The sequence below is a fragment of the Planococcus citri genome, chromosome 1 (assembly GCF_950023065.1).
Source record: "Planococcus citri chromosome 1, ihPlaCitr1.1, whole genome shotgun sequence".
In the NCBI taxonomy this organism is placed as follows: domain Eukaryota; kingdom Metazoa; phylum Arthropoda; class Insecta; order Hemiptera; family Pseudococcidae; genus Planococcus; species Planococcus citri.
In genome coordinates this window covers 35,795,876-35,823,183 of record NC_088677.1, presented here as the reverse complement: position 1 = coordinate 35,823,183, position 27,308 = coordinate 35,795,876, and the positions used below count along the sequence as shown (strand labels likewise).

At 35.0% G+C, this 27,308-nt stretch overlaps 1 protein-coding gene and 1 long non-coding RNA gene across 4 annotated transcripts; one reads left to right on the top strand and one right to left on the bottom strand.

The window, feature by feature from the left end:
- The first annotated feature begins 1,325 nt into the window (after nucleotides 1–1,325).
- Hr39 (Nuclear hormone receptor FTZ-F1 beta) lies at nucleotides 1,326–27,132 on the top strand. Of its 3 annotated transcripts, none has more exons than XM_065344324.1 (16): nucleotides 1,328–1,682; nucleotides 19,447–19,716; nucleotides 19,809–19,889; nucleotides 21,908–22,014; nucleotides 22,129–22,254; nucleotides 22,350–22,431; nucleotides 22,522–22,854; nucleotides 22,943–23,035; nucleotides 23,452–23,563; nucleotides 23,666–23,877; nucleotides 23,957–24,144; nucleotides 24,221–24,391; nucleotides 24,466–24,718; nucleotides 24,811–24,965; nucleotides 25,393–25,502; nucleotides 25,594–27,132. In XM_065344324.1, the coding sequence occupies exons 2-15, from the start codon at nucleotides 19,593–19,595 to the stop codon at nucleotides 25,480–25,482; spliced, it is 2,127 nt and encodes a 708-aa protein (XP_065200396.1). In that variant the 5' UTR covers nucleotides 1,328–1,682; nucleotides 19,447–19,592; the 3' UTR covers nucleotides 25,483–25,502; nucleotides 25,594–27,132. The 3 variants fall into 3 exon arrangements, with proteins under 3 accessions (XP_065200398.1, XP_065200396.1, XP_065200397.1); XM_065344325.1 differs by lacking the exon at nucleotides 1,328–1,682 and adding an exon at nucleotides 2,626–2,800; XM_065344326.1 differs by lacking the exon at nucleotides 25,594–27,132 and having other exon boundaries at nucleotides 1,326–1,682; nucleotides 25,131–25,471.
- LOC135831681 (uncharacterized) lies at nucleotides 2,615–4,021 on the bottom strand. The gene is made up of 2 exons (XR_010556218.1): nucleotides 3,399–4,021; nucleotides 2,615–3,292 (listed from the first exon to the last, which is right to left on the bottom strand). It is a non-coding gene; the product is annotated as an uncharacterized LOC135831681 (long non-coding RNA).
- Nucleotides 27,133–27,308: the final 176 nt, after the last annotated feature.

The window sequence follows — 27,308 nt, the reverse complement described above, 5'->3', positions numbered from 1 at the left end:
TGGTTTATTTTAAAATGAGAAACAAATTGGCCCTCACTCCGCTCGGGCGGGAGCTTTCGAAACATTTTATTTCGAGATTAATTTTGAAAAAGAAAAGAGAATAGGTTCGAGCGAAACGAGAGTGAAAGCTTCTGAAAATTTGTATTTCGAGAGGCATAAAAATAATGTTTTTTTTTTTTAATGTGAGAACGGGGAGTTTATTTTTTGGCTTTCAAAAATTTCAGAATCTGAAGGTTTTTTTTAAGGAACTTGATTTGTGAATAGTTCACTTTTTAGTTTTTGGCTTTAAAACTTGATTTTTTAGAAGAAGTAAAAAATAATGGTTTTTTTTCATCACAGGGACTTATCCGAAATTTCGCCGAATTTTACCCAATTTGCCGAATTTCCGAATGAAAATTTGGATGAAGGGACGTTACAACACCCCTCCTTGCATTCCTCCGTACCGACTCCCCTGACTGTTTGGAATCACCATTACCCTTTTTTTGGTCAGCTGAAACGGTAACCAGTACCTACCAGGCTACCAATAGAATCATTTGAAAATTTCAATAAGAAAAATCAAAAATCTCAAAAGAAGAAAAGAACCGCCAAATAAAAACGTTTTTGAAAAAATATAGAACCATTTAGTTTAGTAGGTACTTAGATTTACCGATTGCGTTTTTGAGGAAAAGAACAACCCACACAAGAATCAAGAATCAGAACAAGATTCCATTATTCCAATAATAATGAACTATCAAAACTTTTGGGTCCCTCATCTCATCATTAAAATTTCATCTTTATTTTTTTTTTTTTTTTTTGCGATACTGAAATAAGAATTTCGAGTTTTTTAGGCAAAATGAGTGAAATAAAAGGAAAATTTTTAAAAATTTTCAATTTTATGCTAAATGCTGAAGCTAAAGCTAAACTGCTGGAACCATTTGAAACCGTTCTTTTGATCGGTGGAACCACCAGCAGAAACACAGACACGTATCCGGGGGGGGGGGGGTGATAAATGAGTAATAAGTCATAAGTCATAACTCAGACATGGATTCTCAGTCTCACTTCTCACGTAGCGAGGAACTACAACATATTTCTAGGAAAAAAGTAACTAAAAAGTAAAATAAAAAGAAAAACTCGCAATATCAGACCATTTTTTTTTTTAAAGAAAAGGATAAGAATAAGAAAGGACCATAGACACTGGGGGCTGGAGGTCCAGTGTAGTCCCGTGTCTATAGAAAAGAAAAGGACCAAAGGAAAGGAGGAGGGTGAGGAGGAGGAGGAAGACCAAACGCAAGCAAACGAGATTGCCTTCATGCCTTGTTCGCATGTTCGCACTGCGCAGTCTCATTGTGATATGATTCATCATCGGTCGTCGCTTTCTGCCTTCTGCCACATCGACGTTGTATTTCGTAAAAACGCTCGCTTCGCCGTTTAGTGTTCTCTTCTCTATTCAGTCGCTACAATCGTTGTCTTGTTAACTTATTTTCGATTTAAAAGTTCGAACTTTTGCGGATAATTACTCATCAGTGCGCTACATTACAGAATGAAGAAAAATCTAAGTGCTTCTTGCGAGTTCTTCGTGTCGACAAACACATGAGTTTTTGGTGTGTTCTTGTGTTAGTGAAAAATCTTTTGTTTATTTATTTGAATCAGAGGTGATGCAGGAGATCATCTAAACAGCAAAAATTTGAAAATCCATCGCATGAGTAAGTAAATTTTAATGGTTGGCATTGTTATTGATAATTTTTGGTTATTATTATTCATTAATTTACTCATTCATTTATGAAATTAATCCACTTCCCTTGCCATTCTCCCGGTAGTCTTTATCAACTGGTTACTCAAATACTCGAATTGCCTTGCCTCAAAGCTAGAGCTACCAATAAAAAATTTGTTCCTTTGCGAATTGTCAAGTTTCTTTCATTATATTATTGGAAATTGAGTAAATTCCCAAAATTTATTCTTTATCAACACCTTTTAGCCGTTCTAATGCTCCTCCAAAAGTTCCAATAATACGTCGCCGTGTTAATTTCGCGGTTTTCAATGAAACTGTCTCGAAAGATAAAATTCAACTATTCTAAAAAAATTGTTTCAAATTTTAATTTTTGTTTAATTAAAATCCCAATTTTTAATTTAATGTCGTTAATTTTCAAATTGAGTATATTATTCTGACGATATAGGTATGATTCTGATTACACAAGGGGAAACTGATTCTTTTCTGAAGGTCATAAGATTATGTTTTATGTGTTTTATGAGTTGCTATCTTATAACAACTTGTAAATTCTTTCCTTTTGTTTTTGATAAAAGTTCGAGTACTTACATTTTTTTTGTACGTAGATCTTTTCGAGAATTACCATATTTTCCAAGTAGGTAGGTTAGGTCTAAATGACTTTTGAAGAGTCCAACAGACGTCAATGATTTTTATAGCAGATTACGTCTATGCTGCATTCTTTGCATTAATATTTCCTGAAATATTAACAGAAAACTTTGTAAAAATTGTAATTCCAGTATATTACTTAGATTATGCAGTTACTTCAGCCATACGCTGAGCTAACGTCCTCCAGGTGAACCATTTATCTCCCTCATGTAATTTACTCCCACCTCCTTCGCTTGTATGGCCAACAAAGACGGTGCAACTCGAAGAGAACAAAACGAGTCATTTTCAATTGCTATTCGGTTCTGCTGGAAAAGGTGGTTCGATTCGATTTTGTATCACGTTTTTTTTATGATTGTTTACAAAAGTTCAGTGTTCGGCGAAATTTTTTCAATTATTTATACACTTGTGGTGATTTTTGATGATGTAAATTTTGTTGAAAATGTGTAGTAGGTGAGTTTGGAAAAATCCCTTTTTCTTTTTTATGAATTTCCGAATTGATAAGAATATTGAAGCGATGTCTGTATTACTAATGAAGTGTAAATACGTAATTGATAATTAATTTTTCGTATCAGTAAAGGAATTTTTATGACTCCGAAACACTTTGGAGATAAAAGATAGGTAGGTAAAGGTAAATTTACCTAATTTTGAAATTCTTTTGGTGCGGTTTGCAGAGTATTGAGTGGCTTGATTTTCAAAATTTTGTTTAAATTTGATTGAATTTGAGATACTTTCCTGTCGTAGTCGAATTTCCGTGTTAATTTCTTATAGTGTGTTTGTTTTTGAGTGGTGAGTGAAGATAGGGCTCCGGCGCGGCTGTTCTGCATTTTGGTCCGTTGCTGTTCCTTATGCATCATTTGGGTCATTTGTGCATTGTGCTGCCCAGTGCCTTTTTGTGCAGTACTCTCGTTTGACGTACCATAAATTTGATCATTATGGCCGGTTCTTTTGTATTTCAATGTGCAACAATTCAGAAATATGTACCTATCCTTAGAGCATGTGGTTTTCAATTCGAAATCGATGATTTTTTTAAAACATTTTATCTACCTACCTGTTGATATTCCGGCTGAACTGACCTTATTGTCTCTTTGCACATGCCGGAATTGTATCAGTTCAGACATGGTCGAAATGATTGACCATTGGCCATTATCTCAAACCAAGAGTCTACGTGTATAAGCACAATATTTAACGTCTAGCACATTGGATCGAAAAAATTACATCGTGTATCGTGCAATCGTGCCGCGTTTTACTTGTATATTATTACGTCGTGTTCGCGGTTCAGGGCTTGATGGCATCCTTGAAGGACGACTAGAATGGCGTTTTCTTCTTCGCATTGTTGCCATGTGTTTTTATTATTATTGTCAATTTACTTAGCCACGTTATGATAAAATTTGTGTAGACTATACAGAACACGAACGCCTCGAAAATATAACTTTGGAATGCTGCCAACGAAAAAAAATTGAAATTTGTGCACGTGTTATGAAATTTTAACTCGCTATAAAATTCTCGTTATATTCGACCGAAGAAGACGCGATGCAAGCCAATTTTATTATAAATTCAACGGTTCATTTAACGTGATAATTGAAGGAACTGTATTCAGAAAAATCGTACGGAGCTGAATTTCACATTGTTGACCAATATGTGCGGATAACCATCTCCTAACATGAAGATGTCATATCTAAGTAGGTACGAGTAGATGGATTTCCTCGCAAATTTGCTCGATCGTTCTCAATCGTGTACCTCGTACTTTAATCATCGTGAATCAAATTTGAAATTAGCAATCGATTGATGTGCATCGTTCAGCTGCAGAAGCACCCATTTTTCGCTGAATCGTCGATTCAGTTTTTAAGATAACAAGAGAGTCGATGAATCGGTTCGAATGTCTGAAAAAATCTTCACTACAGAGTTCAACGAACGCTACCAACGATAATAGATCATTGCTCCTGTAGGTAAACCCAGCTTTCTCGTAGTTGATCGAGCAGATGATCTTTATTAAGTATTTTGCGATCAATGTTCTCACATAATTTCTGATCCCTCAAGTTCAGCTCATTGCCCTTTTGAGGATTTTGTAGGATACGCGACGATTGAAGAAAATCGATTCTTCGACGTAGTGCTTGAATAGAAAAGAGCACGGTATCGTTTGGTAGTTCGCAGTAATGTAACTCTATTGCGCTGTTGTTCATTGTCGATTTGACTTGTTTCGGTTCGCTTCGTTTGTAGGAAATAACGGTACAGAGGGTCATCGGCGGCGACTGTCATCATTGGTGAAGTTGGCCTGTTCAAGCGAAGTCGCAAATGTACGACGATATCGAACGGTTAAAAAATAAAGATGCTGTTTTTATCAAGACTTGCGTTTCTGACAAAGTCGTTCTTTTCGGTTTCTGTTTTTCTCCATTTCGCAAAATGAAAAATATAGGTGTATTTTTTCCTCCGGGTCTCTCAATATTTTTCGAAATAATTTGCCACTATTTTCGCACCACTTTAAGTGCCCCGCGGCGATTCTCCTCATGAAAATTCATCTACACACGACATAAAAAAAAATTCATCAAGGATGAAAAAATTACTCGCCAACATCCGAGAAGATTAATTACTGCTATTAATCGCCGCTTCCCATTAAAAAAAAAAAAAGGAAAAAAGAAGCTCGATTAATTTACTAAATCTTTGCAACTTTTCATTGTTCGACGTCGTTTTCGGTATTATTTTACACGATGAAACGAGGCTCGACGCTCGACTCGCTATATGTTCGTGCTTTGTCGTCGCATTCGGCGGAATACGCGTTTTTTCAGCAGTTGTTCGAATGACCTTGGCCGTTGCGAAGATGGTCGGGCATTGACATTGGCCAACCAAGCCGTTGCCGTTGGTTTAGAGACTTTTTAGTAGTTCAATGACTACGTTCGTCTTCGTCTCTGACGCTGCTCTTCTCTTCACGTTGACACGTTCGTGTACCGAAACGATTCTCGATTCACGATCTGCGAACGGAATATTCTGAATGATGTTGAAAAGTAAATGGGAATCGGCATCGGGCATGGGAATATTCGTTCGTGTGTATGTGTGCTGTGCGATCATCTGGGCCTGGGCAAAGAATGGGGATAGATTAGGTTGGGAAGTGTTAAGTTAAAGATCGCGGCATCGCGCCATTATTGAATATAAATCGCTCGCTCGAGTGCATGTAAATGTACCTTTATATATTTTTTTACATGGTGCAGATCGCGCTGAATTGGTAGAGATTTTTAGATCTCATTTGGCGATGTTGCCAATTACAATTTGATACAATTAGTGTACTCGTATGGCCGTATGTTGATACGAAAAGTAGCTTTCCAGGGGGTACTTTGAGCTTGAGATTCGCCTTCCATTGTACTACAGGAGTTTGAACTAGGAAGAGTGAAAGAATTGTATGTGTGTGAGATTTAATCCTTTAACGCCTGTGAGAGATATCTAGTGATTTTTGAGAATTTTTATGAGGAAAGTCCATCAATAGGGTCATATTTTCTAAAGAAATTGGGATAAATTCAATTTCATTGTGTACTCGTGTTGGAAAGAATGGAAGAACGTCTCAAAATTAGTTCCTGGAAATACATGTTTGATGTACGAATGCTTTGCGAAAACTACTCGAAAGATATCTGAAACTTTTTTGATCATTTTTCCGGTCAAGTACTTGCTTTTGAAAGTTGAAATTATTTGTCGATTTCTCATTCCGCCATTCAACAATTTTCCAACATTTTAAACAAGTTTATCGTCATTTTAGATAATTTTACGAATTTCGATACATTTTCAGTCATTTCAACGAAATTTTTACCGAATTCTAAAATTTCTCAACATTTAGATGGATATAAATTTGGTCGAAAGTTCATGAAAATTGATTGAAACTTGATATTAAGCGCAAAGCATTGCTTCTTCAGGTTAATTTTTCAATCCCATCTTTTACCTTCTCGCCTTTACCTCCTTCAATGAATTTTGTCCGATCACACATCTTCAAAGATGAGTAAAAACATCGAGATTTTAATTCACAAAATTTTCAAATGCTTAGTCAGATTTTGTGGCCAAATATTCGATTAGATGCGTTCAACTGATCTACTCACTATACACATTTTTAACATTGCTTCACCTTCACCTTGTATATGTATAATGTACACTATGCATTCATGTAGTTTACATCACTTTTGTTTGTATTGTCCTTGAATACAAATGCGATAAATTTTTCAACGTGGTTATCTGGTGAAAAAATCTGCTACGAATTGTTTGAAATTAAGTTTCTGTAACGTATTCTTGAATTCCAATTTTGGATGTTGAATTAGGTACCTTGTGCTGATGTGAGGGGTAAAACGTTTAGTAGCATTTTCCCGTTTCCGCGAATCATGCACCTGCCTTGATTGGGAACAAATAATGTGTACAGGGTGTTTGTTTAGTAAATGTCCAGCTGCTTTATATAGATTTACGGTCAGATACAACTGTCTGTAGCCCTTCCAAAATTAATGTTAAGGATACAAGTTTTTGAAGATCATCGCGCATTGTTTTCTAATTCTTGAGTTGGTTGAAAATTTCTGGGCATGTAACAATCTTACTTATCCTTCTTTTTGCTTACGTATCCTGCTATCCTATAATTTTTGCCCTGTTTTTTACAAAAAATTTCATGAAAGTCGTGTTTTTTTGCAGAAATTACGAAAAGTCCTACCTACCTCTTTACGAAAATTGCAAAAAAGCCTTATTTTTGGCCAATATTACCAGAAAATTCTTTCTTCATGTTTTTAAATCAAACTTTCAAATTTTTCAACCATGTTGTTTTTCTCTCACAATTTAAAATTGTTTTCTAATTCTCATTCAAGGCAAAGAAAAAAATCACTTTAATAAATTTTGATCAGATCTCTCCTTCCCCCCTAGTGAATCACACTTGAAAAAATCCTGTCCTTCTTTTTTGCCAAAACTGCGAAGAATCCTGCTTTCTTCCATTTTTCTCATCAAATTTCGAAATTTTCTATTTATTCTCCTTGGTTTAGAATTTGTTATTTTTTTTCATTTTTCTAGTTCATTTAAAAAAATTAATAAATTTTGACCATCCCTTCTCCGAAAATTTCTAACATTAATTGAAAAAATCTCTTTCTGAAATTTCTGATCTGAATATCAACACATTGAGAAGCAAAATCAATCCAAAAGCTTATTATTTGTGAAAAATCGATGACGCTCAAGTCTTTAAAAAAAATCAGTGGTTCATCGACGTTTCTGTAAATTTTACTTGCAAACCCAAAACTTGAACCATGACCAAAAGAAGTAGAATTACATTTTCCTTTCCGAAAATTTGTTTTAATTTTTTTCAATTTTTACTTTGTCTAAATTGAATTGATTAGCGATCTTTTCATCTATATTTCTTTTTACTCAATGGTATGTCGTGGTACTTGAATTTTGTCACGATTGGACGTTCATTTTCCATGCACCTTACAGCGCTTGCGAGTCATCAAATTATACGCGTAAAATTCTTTTCTTCAGTCAACTTCGGGGCATAGTATTCCTCAACTACAAATTGAAAATGTTTGTCTTTACCTATAAACTTGATCTCTCTACTCTCCATCCAATTCATGTACCTACCTATGTTACGTGTTTACCTACATAAATAATCTGTTCTTCGTCTTTGAGGTCGTGTTTTTGGAAACCGATGCACTAGATATGGATGCTCTTCGTGGCGGTGAAAACATTTCAGAATGAGAAGACCATGTCTGGAACACCTGGCATCCTTTGTAAGGATTGGGCAGGTGATAAGTGAGCCTGAGCACGCGTTTGTTCGTCTGGTAGCACGTGTGGCACGCGTCCTACCGAAGAGGTACCGTTTTTGTGTACACAGTCATTCACCAGACGTTATCATTTTTCGGGGCACATTTGTTCGATAATTGGCTACCGAAATGGCTGGCTGGCTTTGGGTTTTGGTCTTTCGGGAGGACGTAGACAGACGGTTAGGAAGTAACAAAATACTCTCTTAGCGTTTGTAAGATGGAAGCGTACAAAGATAAAGAATTGGGGAGATTTTCATTCTTCGTTTCGATGACGTGTGCACGTTGAAAGTGAAATATACAGTAAATATCAACGCTTCGAGCTCGCCGAGGAGAGACTATACACAGTCTGACGCGGATGCCAAATCCTTAAAAATAACCAAGGTCCCTTCCATAGCCTTGCGTCATCTTTTTTCAACGCTGACGCCGGCCAGCACGCCGCGTTACCCCGCTCGCAAACGTCTTAATAAATTCCACGCCTTTTGCCCCTTTCAGAATGGAATATGTCGAATACGCCGCCGTTCAGACGGTATTCAAATGATAGAAACGACATAACTCTTTCGAATGGAAATTCTTCTATACGATTCGAATCGTAGCCAAATTTTCATCAGAGTATAGATTCGATCGGACTCGAGTATCTGCGAGATTAAAATTTTACTGAAATTGTTAACTGTACTGCTATGGAGAAAGAGGTTTTTTTTAGACTTTTTTTTCTGCATGTTAACAAATCGATAAATTACGTTGGGTACGAACTACGAATGGATACGTCTCTCTTTATACCTGCTGAGTTTGGCAATGAGTCACGTTTCAGGTGATATGAATCATGGTGCGAATTAGAACGACATAATATTACGATGATTTTTTTGCCCAAGAGACATATTAATTCGGTAATGCGATGAACTGGTTAGTTTAGAACTAGTTTTTCCATTTTTTTTTCCTTTTCTATAACCTGGGGCAATAATTTACTAAAAGGGTATTTTATTAAAATGGCAAATCGTATTTCAGGATGAAAAAATATGAAATTTTGGCGAGATGTTGAATAAAGATTTGTTGAAAATTATAAGTACTTACTATATGTATGTAGATGTACATGTGTGTGATGAGTGTACACTGTACATGTATATGTATGTATATTTTTTCTCGATATTATCGAGAAGAAACCGGATCCTATAAGAGAAAATCACCGAAAGTCGAGATTGACATTCGAGATTTAAATGATGTAAAATTAGTTTCTTTTTAGAAGGTCGTCGTAGATAGGTTTAGCATTTAAAATGATGTTATAAATGTGTTTATGCAGTATCATCGAGCTAATGTGTGAATAAATATCAAAAGTGGGGTTTTGTTCTTGAAAGTAAAATACTCGTAATGGCTCATCTCGTTTTCTTAGAATGCCTTTTTCCTCAACATTTTCGATCGAAATAGAATTTTACTCGAACATAAAGTTGATAAAATATTGGAATTGAAAATATATTTTTTTCAAACGGTCTCATTAATTTTTACGCGTTGAAAAATTATGATACTTATCCAATTTCATCGAAGTAGGTATAGTGACCCCTAAATTGATTATGCAGTGTTATATTCAACTGGCGTATGGTTCGCGTCTTTTGATAAAACAAATACCATTCGAACACATGTTTCATGAATCCGAATGTATAATTTGAATGGTACTAATGAACTATCTGATACAGATTGCGTAAGGTCATTATCGTAACTTCAAGTAGGCACATGGCGCGTCATACGTTGAATGTCTGTTATCATAACCTTCATAATGCGATATGAAAACGTGAGAACTCTGATGAGTACTTAATTAGGGTAGAAAGAAAAACAAAAATGTTCAAAAATTGTCTCAACTATTTGAACAATTTAACTGATACTTTTTAAAAGGTTGTTTTGATGAGCATAGGATGATTGAATGTGCTCACTGCTCTATTGAACCAAAAACCGAAATTTTTTTTTAGGAAAAAAGGTTTCCTTTATCTTATTTTGATAGGATAATATTGTGAAATTTGACGCAAACAGCGAAATAGGAAATGATTCTAAAGAATTTAAGCGTTGAAATATTTCGCGACAAGGTTCGCGATACTGGATATTGTGAAATTTTGGCAATCTTCACGGGTATGTAGCTGATTATGATTACACTAGATTTATGTGTATGTAGCTGCACGAAATAACCGCAAGCATTCGGTATCGCGAACGACCATTTTTTGGTAATTTTATTCGTCGTAATTGTAATAATACGAGTAGTACAACAGACGGGCCATACAAGAGATTAGAGCAAAACCTTTGCCACGATTGAGTGTATTTTTAAGTGTAACTTCATTATGGCAACGTCGAGCTCGGGCGTTCTGCCTTCTGCGGCAGCGGGTAATAAAACCAGGAATAATACCTCCCTATTGATACCGGCGAACGATGTCGCATTCACCACTCTCTGCCAGAATGTCAGACTGAGACCGGTAATGTTGTGTGTGGAGTGCTCGTCTGTTTCGTAAAGGTCAATCCCCTGTCCTTGAATCGGCACCCTCACTTCCCGTATGTAATTGTCGCAAGCATGGCGTCTCAACATACGACGCGAACGCACACTTCTACATGTAGCTGTAGACGGTTCGGGTTATTTTCAGTGTATTGATATACGAGAGACGAGAGACGAACGTGTACTTGTGTGTATATATATAACGTTCAACAAGGTCTTTCAAGGTTATTCCCATTGAATCTTCCCCTTTTTTCCTTTCTTTTTTCTCAGTCAGTGGCATCGAATACCCTTTGTTTTGGTGGTACCCAGTCCGTGGAGCGAGGTTGATTTTATTCGATGTTTCGATTGTTACTTTCTTAGATGTTGGTTTAATTTGCATTTCCTATTGGGTTTGGTTGAAAAGGGTAAAGAAAGAGGTCCCTATATTTTGTTCTACTCTTCAGTTCGCGAAGATGTACCTAATGTATTGGGAAAATTTGAAAATTAGCATCTCGAGATGAAACTGCTAAATAAATCCCAAACATCAAGTGGTGTTTTTGAGTGTTTTCTGATTTGAAAGGTGTCAACTCAAATCAATATCTTACATTGCTGCAGTAGGTTAAATCGCGAAAAAAAAAAATGTCAGAGATTTTTAACAATTTCTATGCAGACCATTTTGAGTTGAAAATCAGCCAGAAAAAATTTCAGCAGTAAAGGTGCTTCCAGAGAGAAGATAGGGGGACCTCGAAGAAGGGGAATTTATAAAAAATTAAATACGTGATTTTTTCGCTCCAGCTTCCACTCGAATACATACGAGTATGTAATTTTCTTTTTAAAAATGGTCCAGTTGCAAAAGATAGCATTTGAAATTCTGCGTCAACTTTCGACCATTACCATCGAAATCCAGATCACTTTTATGGTTCTACTGACAATGAGAGATTGAAAATTTGAAAATTTTCTTTCCTGAAATATTTTGAAACGCAGTGGTGGTGCCAAGTTTTTAGTCATTATTGTCAATTTTTAAAAAATCGAGAAAAATAACCCATAACTTATCAACCGATTTACTCGTATTTTGTTTGCTCATTTTCTAAATTTGCAATAATGATTTGAGGCATTGTAAGTGCATAATCTGGAAATTGAAGGGATATGCGGGGGTTTCTGAACTTCCAAAATCCGAATTTTGACGACCATTGTTTCAAGTCCAACTTTTCAAAAGTCGCAAGCTGAGAAGCAAATTTTCTCAGTTATCAACAAAAATTTTGATGCGTGTGTAAAAGAGGTCAAAATAATTTTTTTGGTTCATTTTTGATGTATCGACTTGTTATGTTGGTTGTAGGGTCGAATAAATTTATGCTGTGTCAAAATGTTCTAAAATTACTGAAATATTAATTTTCAAAATTCTCAAGGCATTTTGAGCCGCCCCCCCCCCACTCGCCCCTAGTTCTTTTAATGATCCTGATACCCGAAATATGATTGGAATAAAAAGTTCAACTGTTCAATCGAAAATCATTTTGAAATGAGATGAAGTAGATAGTGTGACAGTAAGAAAATAATTCGAAATTTCTAAATAACGCTCTAACCCCCCTCCCTGGACCCTTACAACGAACACCCTGCAAAAGTTCATCGATCACATTGATGAAATTCGCCGTTGATAATTTTCGAACCGAACCCCCTCTCCCCACTCACTACGGTTTCGTTAATGATTGATATCTGGGAAGTATAGAAATAGGAAAATTTGATCTTGAAAACCGAGGGAAGTCGAGGAAAATTATTTCTGAGAAAAATTCAACATTTAGTTTTTTAAATAGTCAAAAAATCGAGCCATTTTTTGAAATTTCAATCTAATTTTATTAGACGCAGAAAATTTTAGAATGGGGAGAAAAAAAACACTCTGATGTTTGAAATTTCCTGCTGAATCAATCCTGATGGAGAAGTTGTGGATTTTGCAGAATTATTGCGTGACTAAGTAGGAAAATTTTTTCTACGAGTATTTTTGACGAATATAGGATGTGCAATTGTGCATACTCTTGACGTGTACCATAGCTTAGGTACTTAGGCAGTATACGTGTGTGTAGCCTCTACGTGTAGTTTGAACTCTCATAATGAGGATAATCCTCCTAATCGCAAATCATTATATAGATAGTATACTTAAAACGTATGTATGTCAGTAAAACAGAAAAAAAAGTCAATGCGTGTGCTATAACACGATAATTTAATCTAATTCAATAATTCGACCAATTGGCCGAGAATAATTTTACGGAAAATTAGAAGTAAAATAACAATGACTTTATAATGGTGTGAAATTTCTTAACTACCTTGAACCGCCCTCACCCTCGTCTCGCCATTCACCTAAGGCTAAACCTAATCTGGCCGAACGAAAGTTCAGCAACACTCACATTTCACCTGTGGCCATTCTGAAAATGATGGACAGCTGTAATCAGTAGGCTACCTAGAGTGATTTCTATTTACATATACGAAGACTGGAGAATTGTGCAAACTAAGGATTTTACATTCAAATCAGCTGTGGTGTTTGTCGGTCGTCGTCCGTCGACGTAACCGAATTCCGCGTTCATTATAGTAAATGAGTAAATGAGAAACATGTACCTACCTGTAGTATAGTCAACTACCTAATTTACCTACAGTGTATTAATAGCGATTATTATGCGTAGGTACGTTGTATGTAGATGTACTTCGTATAGTGAACTCTATAATTGGTTTTAAATTACACTAAAACTTTCTACATATCCACGGTTATCGATTTATTCGCTAATTTTACCGGATAGGGGCCAATGCGTCTGATGAATTCGTATTCAGAGTTCGTAGCTCTGTTGAAATTGTATGTGGGCTAAATTTTGGCGAGAAAAATTATCAAACGAGTAAAAAGGCTATGGTCGAAATACCTACTTACTCTTAGATCAGAAAAGGAGCTCGACTGAAATATTAATTGATAATGTCTTCGTGAATTGTGGAGACGAGAGATTATCAAAATTGAAATTCAATCATTCATAACAATATGATTCATTTTGTGGATACGATTTTGTTCATTTTAATTTTTTTCTCAATTTTTTCATCACAAATTAATTTTTGGGCATTTTGAGCGAAAATTATATTTCCTGGTGTAATTTTCCAAGTATCTTATCTCAAATCAGCTGCAGTAATCGATTATCAAACTGTAGTGTAGGTAGCTAGGTAAGGTAAGGTACCTCAAATGATGAAAAATGAAGTACCCTAATTAAGGATTCAGCTCTATAATACTACATTCACACTTGCCTCATAATATTTAGTACTAAGTATCGATTGTTGATATTATTTTTGTTATAAGTGATGTTACAATAAGTTTCTCGCGAGTCGCGACGGACGAGGTGACGGCGGGACGGTTCGCCGCCGCCGCGCGATATCGAGTTGGCAACGTCGCTGAACTAACGGCTTCTTTCATAATAATGGTAAACGACTAAACGTTGACCTCTCCGGAGTTGAAGGGGAAAAGGGCAAAACTCTTGTTTGGCCTAAGGGCCGCAAGCCACCGTCGTTTACGGTTTTAAAGAGAAAGAACTACTCTGTCAAAATGTTTCGACGTTGTAAAGTTCACTGTTACAAGTCTATTGGTGGAGAGGTTACCTACCACGAAGACCAAGGTGTATTCTTCATCTTCACTTCACATACACGTAAGAGTACCTAGGCACAGAGTGCACTTGAAATGATTTTTCTTTCTTCCTCTTCTTACATCTTCAACTATGGTGTATACCGTTAGGATGAATCATGTGTTTATCATTTTTTGGAGGGGTTGACAGTATGATTGCGGTATTTCGGGAATCTGTGTTTTTTTATTTCGCTTTCTTCGATTGTATGTAAGTAGAATGTACCTACTACTTAGACTATAGCTCTAGCTACCTGTAACGACGAAAAGAGAGAGAAAAAAACGTTCGACATAGGATGCGAAATCGACTGCGTATAAGATGATTGAAAAATCACACAAGATGGTTCATTGGCTCTTCGACGAACATGACCGAGTGAAAAATCACAAAGTATTATTGCATTATCATGGGATTTAGGGAATTTACACATTAGTTCGTTAACCTTGATGTGTAATTTTCTTTCTACCTTTATGCTCGCTGCATTAAAGAAAAAAAAATAATTAAATGACTTTTTTTGCACTTACTCGCGTATACATGTGCAGTCATTAAAACGGTGCATGGCTGATGGCTCTTACGGATGACTTGGCGATGTTGCCAACTGTGTCGAAGACGTATCGATGAATTTGACCTGTTTTCATAGTGCATATTTTTTGCCGCGAGTGGGCTCTTTGAGGGAAGAGGTCATTGACGGGGGTGAGTCTGAGTATTGTACAATGGTGAAAATATGTACTAATGTGTGAGTGCCTGATCTTAGTTAATTTGTATTCGAACTTCCGGGTTGGTGGCTAAACTGGATTGGTTACTGAACTGAAGGGAAACAAAGGAAGAGAAGACAAGGGCAACTAGCTCTTGAAGTTTGAAAAAAAAAAGTAAAAAAATTTCGTCTTGGAGTATGAAAATTGAGAACTCTCTTGAGAAAATATCAAATGCAATGGTCATTTTTTCCTATTCTTGAATCTGAATTAGGTTGGTACGAAGTTTGGATCTGAAAATAAGCCCCTAAATCGGCTTCCAACGAAACTAAAATAACTTCAGTTCGTTAGAAAGAGAGGACGTTTCTGTAATTGTTCATAAAATTTCAAATCATGATTGGTGGTTTCGATTTTCCTCAGCAGCAATTTGAGTGATAGCAAATTTTCCATTGTGTTCTGAAAATGAATGTTGGGATTATCTCTCAGAGAATTCTAATGACCTTCACCAAAAATTCTGAAAGAAATATTTCACTCTTCGGATGAAATTTTTCCTCCGAAATTTTGATGATTTTTGAAGCATCTCAACTCTTATTTTTGACTGTTTTTCTTGATTTATAAAGTTTATTTTACCTTATGTCGAAAAAAAATCCATATCATTTACTCGAATATACGATGACGATCAAATGACCTTCTTTCGTCTCATATTTGATTCACTATACGCTGCACTGATAAGGAAATAATGAAAAATCATTGAAAATCATTGTGAAAATTATCATCTTTGTAAACAAAACATGCCTACTTACTTCTAATCTAATCGATTAGAGTTATTCGTTTTCACTGATACGAAAATAACTCTCGAAAACAAAGGATATCGATTCAATGGTCTGATCTTTAATAATAAGAAAACACCCGCGGTTGTGATGTGTTACTATTTTGGCATACAAGTGAAATTTTCCCTTTCGACGACGTGATACAATTATTTTTGAAGCCAAAAGACCCTTTTTTTCTTCTTTTTCAATTATTCAACCGGCTGTACAACGGTTTGGCTAATTATGTCGATGTATAATATAACATAGCCAATGGTTGTAAATTAGTCCATTATGCGGAAGATCTCACTATACGTTATAGTATGAAACAAAATGAAGCAGTCAAGTATGATGATGACGGATTTAGATCACATTATACGTGTATTGTACTCTGTTCGTATATTATCGTCATTTTTTGTGCAATTTTTTTTCTCCTCTCGACCATTAGTCTACTGGATTACTTTTTATGCCTAGGAAAGTTTTTTTTTAATTTTTTTTTTTAATAAGATCATTCGTATCACATGAAACTAATGTCGAATGCACGGTGAAAGAGATCTACGTACAAAGATCCATACCGGAATGCTCGTCGAGCGCATTATTCAACCGCTCATCAAGGTTACATTCGGATGTAACTGTTCTCAGAATAATAGCCTAACGTTAAAGTGGTCTAACATCGTCCGTCGCGGCGGCGAAAAAGTAAACACCGGTACACCTTGACCAATTAACCATCCTTAGCGGTATAAACTTTTATACGGGCAATTAAAATTGTATTAATGATGAATCGTGACGTTGGATTTGCCAGTTATAAATGCACATATGTGAATGTCTATGCGAGGGAGTGAACCTAACTCTGTGATTAGGTGATATAATATACCTCGTACTTGAAGGAAAGCAATCTCCAGGAAGTTTGTCGATTGAAGAGAAGGTGTTAATATTGTTGATATAAATGGTAAATGAATGAGGTGTTGGGTGGGGGGGGGGGTGAGCAAAGGTTTCTTACTGATGAGATAGAACCCTTCGAACTCAACCTTATCTCTTTGGATGTCAACAAAATTTCGACAGAAGGACAGAGATTGTCAAATAAATACTGAAACCGTATTTTCAGCCACCAAAATCTATTCTAGCTACCTCATCTCTACCCCCTTCACCACAACCCTTGGAAAAATTTGACAATTTGTCCGAAATGTTGAACCTCAACTTGAAGACTTGGAAATGTGAAAATTATCCTCGAAAATTGAAGGGTTGAAATTTGGGGGGGGGGAACAAGTTTTCAGCAGTCCTACTTGGAAGAATAAGTTATCGTTTTTTCTCGAGATTTCGCCATTTAAATCTGTTAAATTTTCAAAAATTCGATACGAAACACAATGAAAGATTTTTTTGTTTTTCTTGAAATGTGAAGCCAATGAGCTTAATTGTGAAACACCGAACAATTTTCAAAAAATTTCAAAACACGAGAGTTGAATTTCATATTGAGGACCTTCTACCTCACTCAAGATCCCAGAGGAACAAATTTATTGGATTCAGGGAATGTTCGTATGTATTTGATCTGGTCTAATCCGATCAAAACTCTGATTTGACCTGATCTGAAAGAATCTCGTATCACAGAGTGGACTTCGTGGTGAAATCCTAGTTCACCGAGTCAATTTTATGTAGTTGGGTGCCTAAATTTTTTTTCGAAAAAACTCTCTCAAAAAGTTATGCGGAATCGAATATTCAGCTTTAGGGAGTTTGTTGAAATTTCGATTACGAAGAATTTTTTCATGCTGTTTCAAAAGTTCCTGATGCGAGCCACTCTGATAGTCTGTTCAAATGAGTTACCTGTCGCTTTGTTGACACTCGAAAATTTCTCGTCATCAGAATTTTTGAAAAGGTGTCTCCCTTTACATCCCTTTCTCGAGGTGTGCTGAAGCGAACAGCAGGAACAGGAGAACCTCATATCATGTACTTATGTATGTACTTCGATCGCATGTGTAACTGTGTATGTTGTTAAAACCGCAACGACCTTGAATTGTATCAAGATGTTATCAGGCCATTTTATTAATATTCTCATATTGGTAATGATACGTTAAAAAGGGTGTACTGGTCGGAAGTCGAACCGCATACCATTAAGCACACATCATTAGATACCAACTACTCGTAGTCGTATAGGTAAAACTTACGCTTTTCAACTGCGTTTTTATGTCGACCGACATAACATAATGTAAGAAGGCGAGACCTTCAAATGTAACGCCATGTATGAGTATGATCTTTCGACTTTCGTACGTGTATTTTTCCCCTCAGTGACGCACTGTGCGATGTATGTGTATGGTGTCCGATTATAATGATGAAAAAGCTCGACGCTCGAGCTAGGATGAAATCAGGTAATCAGGGTTGCAGGTTGACGAGAATTTGCTCAGGCAGACGACTTTTTGGGTTACATCAGTTATATGCCAAGAAATGACCCTTCTTCCTGATGATTAAAAACTTCTTATTCTTTAAAACTATTCCTAAAGGAGAGGTGAGAGTTTTCCTTAAATTTTTTCTTTTTAAAAAAGGTAGGGAGCTTTTGAAAAACGATTTTTGAGAAAACTTATGGGTTCTTTGAGGGAATGTGAATCGGAACAGAATTGTAAAACATGAAATTTTCCACCTGTACTACGATGTGATTGATTTGCCTCTGGGTTAACTTTGCTTTTAGCGGAAATTACAAAGCTCAGCTTTATTGAACATTTTTTTTTCATCATTATTGAAATCTTGTTAGGCTACCCTGTATGGCTGTACATACGAGCATAATTTCATGCATAGATTTTATCGTACATAGATTACCACATCACATACATTAGTGAATAAAGTATGATTCATGCCACAAGAGCTGATGATGCATGTAGCTACATAATTTAATTCATGTACTTGAACATGTCGTAACAGTATCCAAAAAATAAAAAAGAACGGAGGGCGTGGATTAGTTATGTGATTTACCGGTACCACCGGATGGAATATATGGGATAGATATATATTTTGGAAAAAAAAACCATCGAGATTTGGTCGTCGGAAGATGATATTGATATCCCGCGGTGCAGTTACGCGTATATCGTATAGGTACTCACTACTCTCAGCAGCCTAATTAAATCGATGTCGAACAGTTTACGTGTAAATGTCGGAGAATTATGTATATTTGCAAATGCAAACGTTCTTCTTTATAACTGTTTAAAAGTTTTACGATTATATTTTAATGATACATTAGCGATGGTGGTGATGCGAGAGAAGGTATCGAGAAGTCGATATTGGCCTTAGGGATGTGCGAGAAGACCTCAATTCGCGTTCAGTAGTCAGGTCACAGTAACCACAGTTCAGCCGTTGAACAGGTTTAACTGGTCACGTTGTTGTAGCGAACGTGTGTGTTACGAGTTACGACATTTTACGTGTATTGCTTACTCGTACTTTTGCATTTCGTTTCTGCATCTCTATACCATTATGGCTTTTTACGTATTAGTTTTGTGCGGCGGGTAGGGTGCCCTCTGTATCTGTATGTTTTGAAATTGCGTCAGAGATACGCCGTGTCTGTGATTGTTGTGTATCTGTACTTATTCATATCGAATAGGTACTTGAAATTGTGTTATTTTACCTCGGGTGGACTTTTTTTTTCACTCTTCAAATGTTGATGGAAATATACCTTACTTAGTACTTACTGCTTTGATTATCATAGACATAGATTAAAATTTTTAATTTGTACCTACGTTTGACTGATGATTTTAACGCATGGTTTGTTTATGTTACAGATACTCATGTACAAATTTGGTCTCCCAATATGTTCGCGGGTGTTGACCAGAGTTAGCAAGATGACCGGAAACATCGTCGCCGAATTCGACCTGAGATAGTATAGAGCACCAAGTTTACACTTAAGCTGAGGAATTCATCTAGCGAAATGTCTTCGATTTGGACTCGAGGGGTTCACAGTGTCGTCTCATCGGGACCTGTGACGGTCACTTCGATCAATATGCAGGATATTCCGTCCGCAAATGATGCCAATGTTAACACTATGGTTAAAGGTAGGTGTCATTGTCAATTTTCGAGAGTCAGGTGACTTTTATGATGAGAATCTGTAAAGATGTAGTTTCATCTAACGTTTTCTTTTTTTCAGCCGAAGATTTCAGTATAAAGAAAGAAGAAAATATTGACGACGATTCGGATGCTGAAGAATTGAGTAAAATTGATTTCGCCGGTGAGTTTAAATTTGTCAATGTATGTACATAGGGTGTCCCGTCAAATGTCTGCTGTTGTGCAGGTACTTCGGTAACTTCCGATTTTGGCGCGAGGGCATAGTCGCCTACAATTTTGTCAAATTTTCAGGCATTGCCCTGAGTGAAAGAGACACTGATAACATGCGAGACGGATCATCTCGTGAAAATAAGGTCATGTGTGCATGTTCAGCACCATCGAAAATCATGCCATTCGATGTGTCACATGATATTGATATTTTTTTTTCAGTATTGACCCAAATTGAAGGAGGGTTGCACCAAGCCCTTGCTGCCTCTACTGCTAAAAGTTTCCATTTAAAAATACAATATTACGAAATAACGTGAAAAATTACAGCTGTAAAATTTATTCAGGATTTGAAATTGTACTTTCGAGCTCAAATTTGAACTGAAAAATTGAACTTTCAATAATATTTTCATGTTACAATTTTTTTAAAGGGTATTCCCTGGTAAAATAAGTGAAATATCCCAGTCCCCAGATTTGGCAAACTGTGATGCTATATTTTTGGATATTTCCGAAGAAAATTTAGTCAATGGTTCTTTCATCCCTCTCTCCTGAAATAGTGTACTGAAAAAATGTATTTTTCATGGGATAAAATTTATATTTGTGAGTATTGAAAGAGGAATTGGGAAAATATAAGGTCTTTTGGATGGTGTTTTTTTTTTTTGGAATTTCTTATGGTTTATGAACATTTGCCCTAGAAAAAAAATAATGGAAAATCTTGAGTTGTCGTTTTTCCGAATCCACTTTTCCTGAGCCACAGTATCCCAAATACACAAAAGATAGGCAGAAGTTGTTTTTTTTTGCCAAAATTGCAGAAAATCCCCTTTTTTTGATCAAAATTACAAATTGAAAAAATCAGTTTTTTTTCATCAAATTACAAAAAAATTTCACTTTGCCAAACTTGTGAAAAATCATTTTTTTTAAACAAAAAATGTAGAAAGACTTATTTTTTATAAAAATTGCCAAAAAAAATGTTTTTATGGAAATTTCCAGAAAGTCTGTTTTTGGCAGAGTTACAGGAAATCTTTTTTTTTTTTTGGTCAAAATTTTCTGAGCTTAGCTGGTTTTTTTTTCAAAAAATCTGCTTTTTCTGTCAAAATTGCACAAAAAATCAGTTTTTATTTTGAAATTACCAAAAATTGGACATTTTTTTACCAAAATTGTAAAATAAGACTCATATCTTCATGATTTTTGGGGAAAAAACTTGGTTTTTCATTAAAATTTCCAGAAAGTGTGTTTTTTGCCCAAATTACTAAAGAGCATTTTTTGTTTGTTTTTTTTTGGTCAAAATTGCACAAAAAATCAGTTTTCTGTAAAAATTACCAAAAGTGTAAAAAGTTATACTTTTTTGTAAAAACTGTAAAAAAGACTGGTGTTTTGTCAAAATTGCCAGAAAATCTATATCTGCCTAAGCGCTTTACTTTTTGTTTGCTAAATTGCATAAAAAATTCTACTTCTTCTTCTTCATCAGAATTGTAAAAAAGGCTTTTTTTTGCCAAGCCAAAATTGCCCAACTAAAAGTTTTGTTTTGTTGCTAGAATTACAAGAAATTCTTGTTTTTGAAAATCAAGTTTTTGTGAAAAATTCATTCGAAGGAAAATGGTCGTTCGAGGAATATTATTACTTCGGGAAATCGAATTCAAGAATTCAGTAGGTAATCAGGAAAAAATCGTTTTGGGAACCTGGTTTACCAAATCTGGGTACAGAGCCATTTCACCTGGGAATAATCCTTGGTGAATTTTTAAAAACTACGTGTATCAAATTAATTCTTCATGGCTTGAAGGTAGAGAAAAAATTTTCACTCATTCTACCAACGTTTATGAAATTTTTCATCCAAACTTATCAACTTTTTGAAGATTAATCAAGTACGTGCCCCAAAAAGAAAATGGGTCGTTGGTTGAACTAATTCATAAATTTTTTCCGGAAATGAATTCGGTCTTACTTTATCATATTAACGAATCGACATTTGTCTGATTACAGGAGTAAGCATGAGAAATAAAAAATCCAAATCGGACGAAGTTCCTAACGATAGAATCGAAAGACCAATGTCTTGGGAAGGCGAGCTCTCGGATTTAGAAATGAAACAAGTAAGCAGCGCGACATTCGCGATAGAAATTCGCATTCTTTTGTTCATTCGTAAATCGATTGTTTGCCTATTTTACGGCATTAATCGAACGAATTATTTTATTTATAACTCGCAGGAAAACGAAGACGGCGATACGTTAATCAGTAACAACGGACGTGATTCTGCCAATTCGAGGACTGATAATGCAGAGAATTCCGATGACGGGAAACCAGCTCTTCTTAAGTTTACAACTGAAGTTATGGTGAGTTTGGTATATTCGAGTTCGTACTGTGGTTGATTTTTCTAATCGAATATGTACATTTTTCATGCGTATTAATTTACCTCTTTTGATTACAGGTCGATCAAATGGCCGAGAACGTTAAAGTGAGCAAAGCTACATCACAGTCTGAAATTCCTCTTCTAGTGGATAAGTTATTAGGTTCGTAAGAGTTGAACGAGTTACAATTTTACTCCTGTCTGACTAAAGTTACCTACATCTAGCATGTTTGACGATTGTTCGATTTTGCAGGAAGTAGTTATAGTCCAATACTTCAACATAGGTCTGGAAAAACGCAAATACCACCGACTCCTAGCCCAGATTCTGCCATACATAGTTGCTATTCTCCGACTCAATCTCCAGTCACATCGAGACATCTACCGTCTTCCGGATTCTCATCGCCTTTTACACCGTCGCTGTCTCGTAACAACAGCGACGCTTCTCAATACGGAGGATCGCAACATAGTTCGTGCTATAGTCAAAGTTACTCTTCGGTATCTGTTTCTCCTACGCAATTCTCACCTACTCATTCGCCGATACAAGGAAGACACGGCTATAAAAACGCTTCTGATTTTCCACCTCATAGTAAGTTTTGCCGAATTTCATTAAATTTGAAACACTTACGTATACGTTTGTATCACAAACTAATCTTTTTTGTGTTTTATTTTTATAGGTATTAATGGAAACAGCATTTATAATATAAATAGGCATAATGTTTTAGAAGATGGTGCACATTTGGATTCTATTTCAACGGAACATCACAATGGTACGTTGAGTTGCGTAAAAATGCTTATCGCTGTAGAAATAATGGTAACGAATATTTTCTATTTTATCGAGGTTTCAAAATAATAACAAAACGATAGCGTATTAGTCGATTAAAAATGACTGATTCAGCAAATTATTTGTTGAATTAATGCATCGGTATGCGAATAGTTTTTCATTTCCACGTTGTTGTGAACGCGTGTCGATGAAGTCACGTAATGTGGAGCAATTTTTCGCTGAATCATTATATTTGTTCGAAAATTATTTTTTCCCTGACAATGCAAACAAATTATTTTTGAAAGTCAATGTTCGATGCTCGAGTATTTCAATTGAAAATGCATATCTCGATGCATTCATAGAATTCCTTATGCATGAAGTATTTCCGATATTTTTGAATAATCTGGGTGTTAATTTTTTTAGACGATAGTAATATGTACGAAGATCGAGTACCACCATTTACCACTGAAATGGGCCATCATTCTCCTAACTTGAGCACGTCCTCTGGTATATCAAGACAACAATTAATCAATAGGTAAAAATCTGACTCCACGAATCGTCTAATTTATTCAACGACGTGTATGCAGTTGAATATACTATATAATTTATACATATATTTGTTTTAATTTTGTTGCAGTCCATGTCCTATTTGTGGTGATAAAATCTCCGGCTTTCATTACGGTATTTTTTCTTGCGAAAGTTGTAAAGGGTTTTTCAAAAGAACTGTGCAAAATCACAAGAATTACGTTTGCTTGCGAGGATCGTCATGTTTAGTCACAATCGCAACTCGCAAAAAATGTCCAGCTTGTAGATTCGATAAATGCTTGAACATGGGAATGAAATTAGAAGGTAAATATCGTCGTAAGAATATCGTTTAGTTCGATTTATTTCGAGATTTCGATTTTAACGATGAAATCTTCATTTTTAGCCATCAGAGTGGATAGGACTCGAGGTGGTAGAAGTACATACCCATTTTCGTACACGTTGCCAGCCAGCATTACTCAAATGCAGAACTCAAATGATGCATCGATGAATATGGTTAAACAAGAAACTTCTTCAGATGCGTCTCCTCCTTCTCCTCAAATGTCCAATAGATTGATACCGCCTCTGTTACAAGTACGTAGATTTCGGTTCATTTGCCAGATTTTTTCTTTACGTAACTGACCGATTTTGTTTCATTATCGTTTGGCAGGAGATTATGGAAGTTGAGCATCTGTGGCAGTATAACGAAGGTGAAATTCCAAACGTTCGAACAAATACAAATAATCCAGATTTTCTGTCCAATTTATGTAATATAGCCGATCATAGATTATATAAAATTGTCAAATGGTGCAAATCACTGCCGTTATTTAAGAATATTTCTGTAAGTAATCGAGTTCAGCGTTGTCAGCAATTTGCGAACGTGGAAATATACATATTGACCATTTTATTTTGCAGATCGACGATCAAATTTCTTTGTTGATAAACGCGTGGTGCGAATTATTACTATTTAGTTGTTGCTATCGTTCTGTCGGAAGTCCCGGTGAGATTCGGGTTAGTTTAGGTAAATCGATCAATTTGAATCAGGCTAAAGAGCTTGGTTTAGCGCCGTGCATAGAAAGAATGTTGAATTTCACCGAGCATCTGCGTAGACTTCGAGTCGATCGTTATGAATACGTTGCCATGAAAGTTATCGTACTTCTTTCTTCTGGTTTGTTATATTTTTACTTGGTTTTCGTTTTTTTGTTCATGGAAATTAACATTGCGTATTGAATTTGATTATCGTTTTTTTACTTTTTAAAGATTCGAGCGATTTGAGAGAACCAGAAAAGGCCAGAGCATCTCAAGAAAAAGCATTGCAAGCTTTACAGCAGTATACGATTGCTCATTATCCAGATATGCCATCCAAGTTTGGTGAATTATTGTTGAGGATTCCTGATTTACAACGAACTTGTCAGGTGCGTTAGTTATATTTTTTGTCTCGAATAGTTTACTTCTATGGAGGGAAATAGGGAAACAAAATGAATTATTACAACCTAGTTCCTGTTTTTACCTTAAATTTCACTGGTTACCTATTAAAACTTCAATGTGAAGTAATAGAATTTTATTTTAAACGCATGCAGCTTTATTGGAACCACACAGTTACAGTAAGTTGTAATATAATATTGATAATTTGAATAAAATCAATTGAAAAATAATGAACGAAATTGAGAAGTGTCAACTGTGTGGAAGTTATTTAGATATCAGCAAATTTATTCTGATTATTCGACCGATTGCATCGTGTTTCTGAGCATGTAGATGACCAATATGCTCATATCTAGATGCTGAGTTATCTTTTTCCTTCTTTGTGAATGAATTAATAACTTATTTCTCGATTATTTTCAGGTTGGCAAAGAAATGCTTTCTATAAAGCATAAAGAAGGCGAAGGTCCTAGTTTTAATTTATTAATGGAATTGCTGAGAGGTGATCATTGAAATTGATCTTGAAGACAAAGGTGAGTTGAATTCTGGATTGTTTTTCTATCTAAGTATTGTCAAGTTTAATTTCTAATTTTAATGTGGTTTTTGTTTATTTTTTTGTTTTAGTATGAAACTTGAACGAGCTTTTTGACGAGCTTATTAACTTAATTTTTCTACACTCTAGTCCTATTATTGAAATCAAATAATAATACGAAAAAAGTACGCATTTGCGTGGAAATCGATATTTGTCAGCGCGTGGAATACATATTTTTGTATTATGTAATTGTAAATTTATCGCGCAACTTTTATGTGTAAATTTAAAAAATTGTCCGATCGATGGGTAATTTTTCTACGCCATGGCGCAATTTGCATTTTAAACTATTATTAAATGTCGGACATTTTTATTGATTTTAATTGTAAAGTTCTTGGATCTAAGATCGATAAAGTAAACAAAACCAAATCTCTTCCAACATTGAAATGTTCATAATTTTTTTCTGTTGATGCTGTGATATATTTGAGATCATGGCTTTTTATTGTTTTATTTTTTGTTTAGTTGTTTAAAAATCCACATACATCGCTGGTTCGAACCGTCTCATAATTTTCATTGTTTTCTTCTTCTCATTATTTTTATTAATATGTTGAAAATCAATTTTAGCTTTTGTTTTTTTTTTATTAATACGATCATAGTATAGAGATATTTTGATCTTCTGCGATGAAGTTCCTCTACTTCTACTTTGCTAATAGAAAATTTATAATTAGTTACCTTTGATAGTGTTTTTCTCTCATCTTCTCGCCTAAAACAATTCAACTTTCTTTGCATTTTTTTTAATACTTCAAAATTGATTAACAAAGTAGAGATTTACTTTACTTACGTTTTTATTTGTTGTTTAATATTACCTAGGTAGGTACTTGATATGAACTGTTTTTTAAAAATTTATTCATTCATTTTTTTAAAATTTTGCGTAAACAATCAAAAGGCTGTGTTATGCGAAAATTTTTCGTTCATTTTAATTATCGAATTGTAAAGCGTCAAGATTATCGATATCGATTTTGGCCATACAATTTTTTAAATCATGATTGAATTATTGCTAAGCCTTCCTGCAATAGTTTTTGCCTTTTTTTTCTAAATACGATTTAAAAAACCTAATTACGCTTAACATTTTTATTTAAGTTGTGCCTTATCATTATCTTTTTTTCCTCTTTTCAATTAATCGCTAACGATCACTTAATTTTTTACGTGTAGGTATTTTTAGCTTGATATAACTATTATTTTTAGTTATTTATACTTTTTTTCACGGTTTAATTTTGTACTATATTTCAAGTTTTTTTTTGTTTTTTTTTTTCTAAAGTTACTAATTTAAGTATCATTTTTTTTTTCTTTTTTAAATATTACGATTTTTCTGTTAAAGTATATTTTTGTACATAAATGCCAATTTTTTAATTGTTTTCAAAAACGAAACAGATTGCTTAATTAGACTTTAAATACTTCCTTTTTGATTTTTTTTGTTTGGTAATCGATTTATAGATGCGTAATCAAACTTTTTTTATTTGTTAATTTTTTTTAATTACTTAGTTTTTTTTTGTAACTGGTCTATGACTACGTGATTATGCTTTTAAAAAGCCCCGAATATCAACGATGAATACAATATACGAGTGACATATTGATTGTTGTTATTATTGATGAATTTCAATTCAATTTTCTATCTCAAATTTTATGCGGTATTGCCATTGCCAGATGAAGTCAACATCAAATGCTTAGTCAGCGATTTGCGATTTTGAATCGGTTGATATATGTAAATAAATTCAAATTGGAGAAAATTGTGTTGTTTATCTTATGAAGC

Excerpts from the sequence above, each read along its gene's own strand:
- Hr39 (XM_065344324.1), top strand. The coding sequence starts at position 19,593 with ATGTCTTCGATTTGGACTCGAGGGGTTCACAGTGTCGTCTCATCGGGA. Across the intron at positions 22,015-22,128 it reads CGGATTTAGAAATGAAACAA|GAAAACGAAGACGGCGATAC; the intron begins GTAAGCAGCGCG and ends TATAACTCGCAG. Across the intron at positions 23,564-23,665 it reads AGACAACAATTAATCAATAG|TCCATGTCCTATTTGTGGTG; the intron begins GTAAAAATCTGA and ends ATTTTGTTGCAG.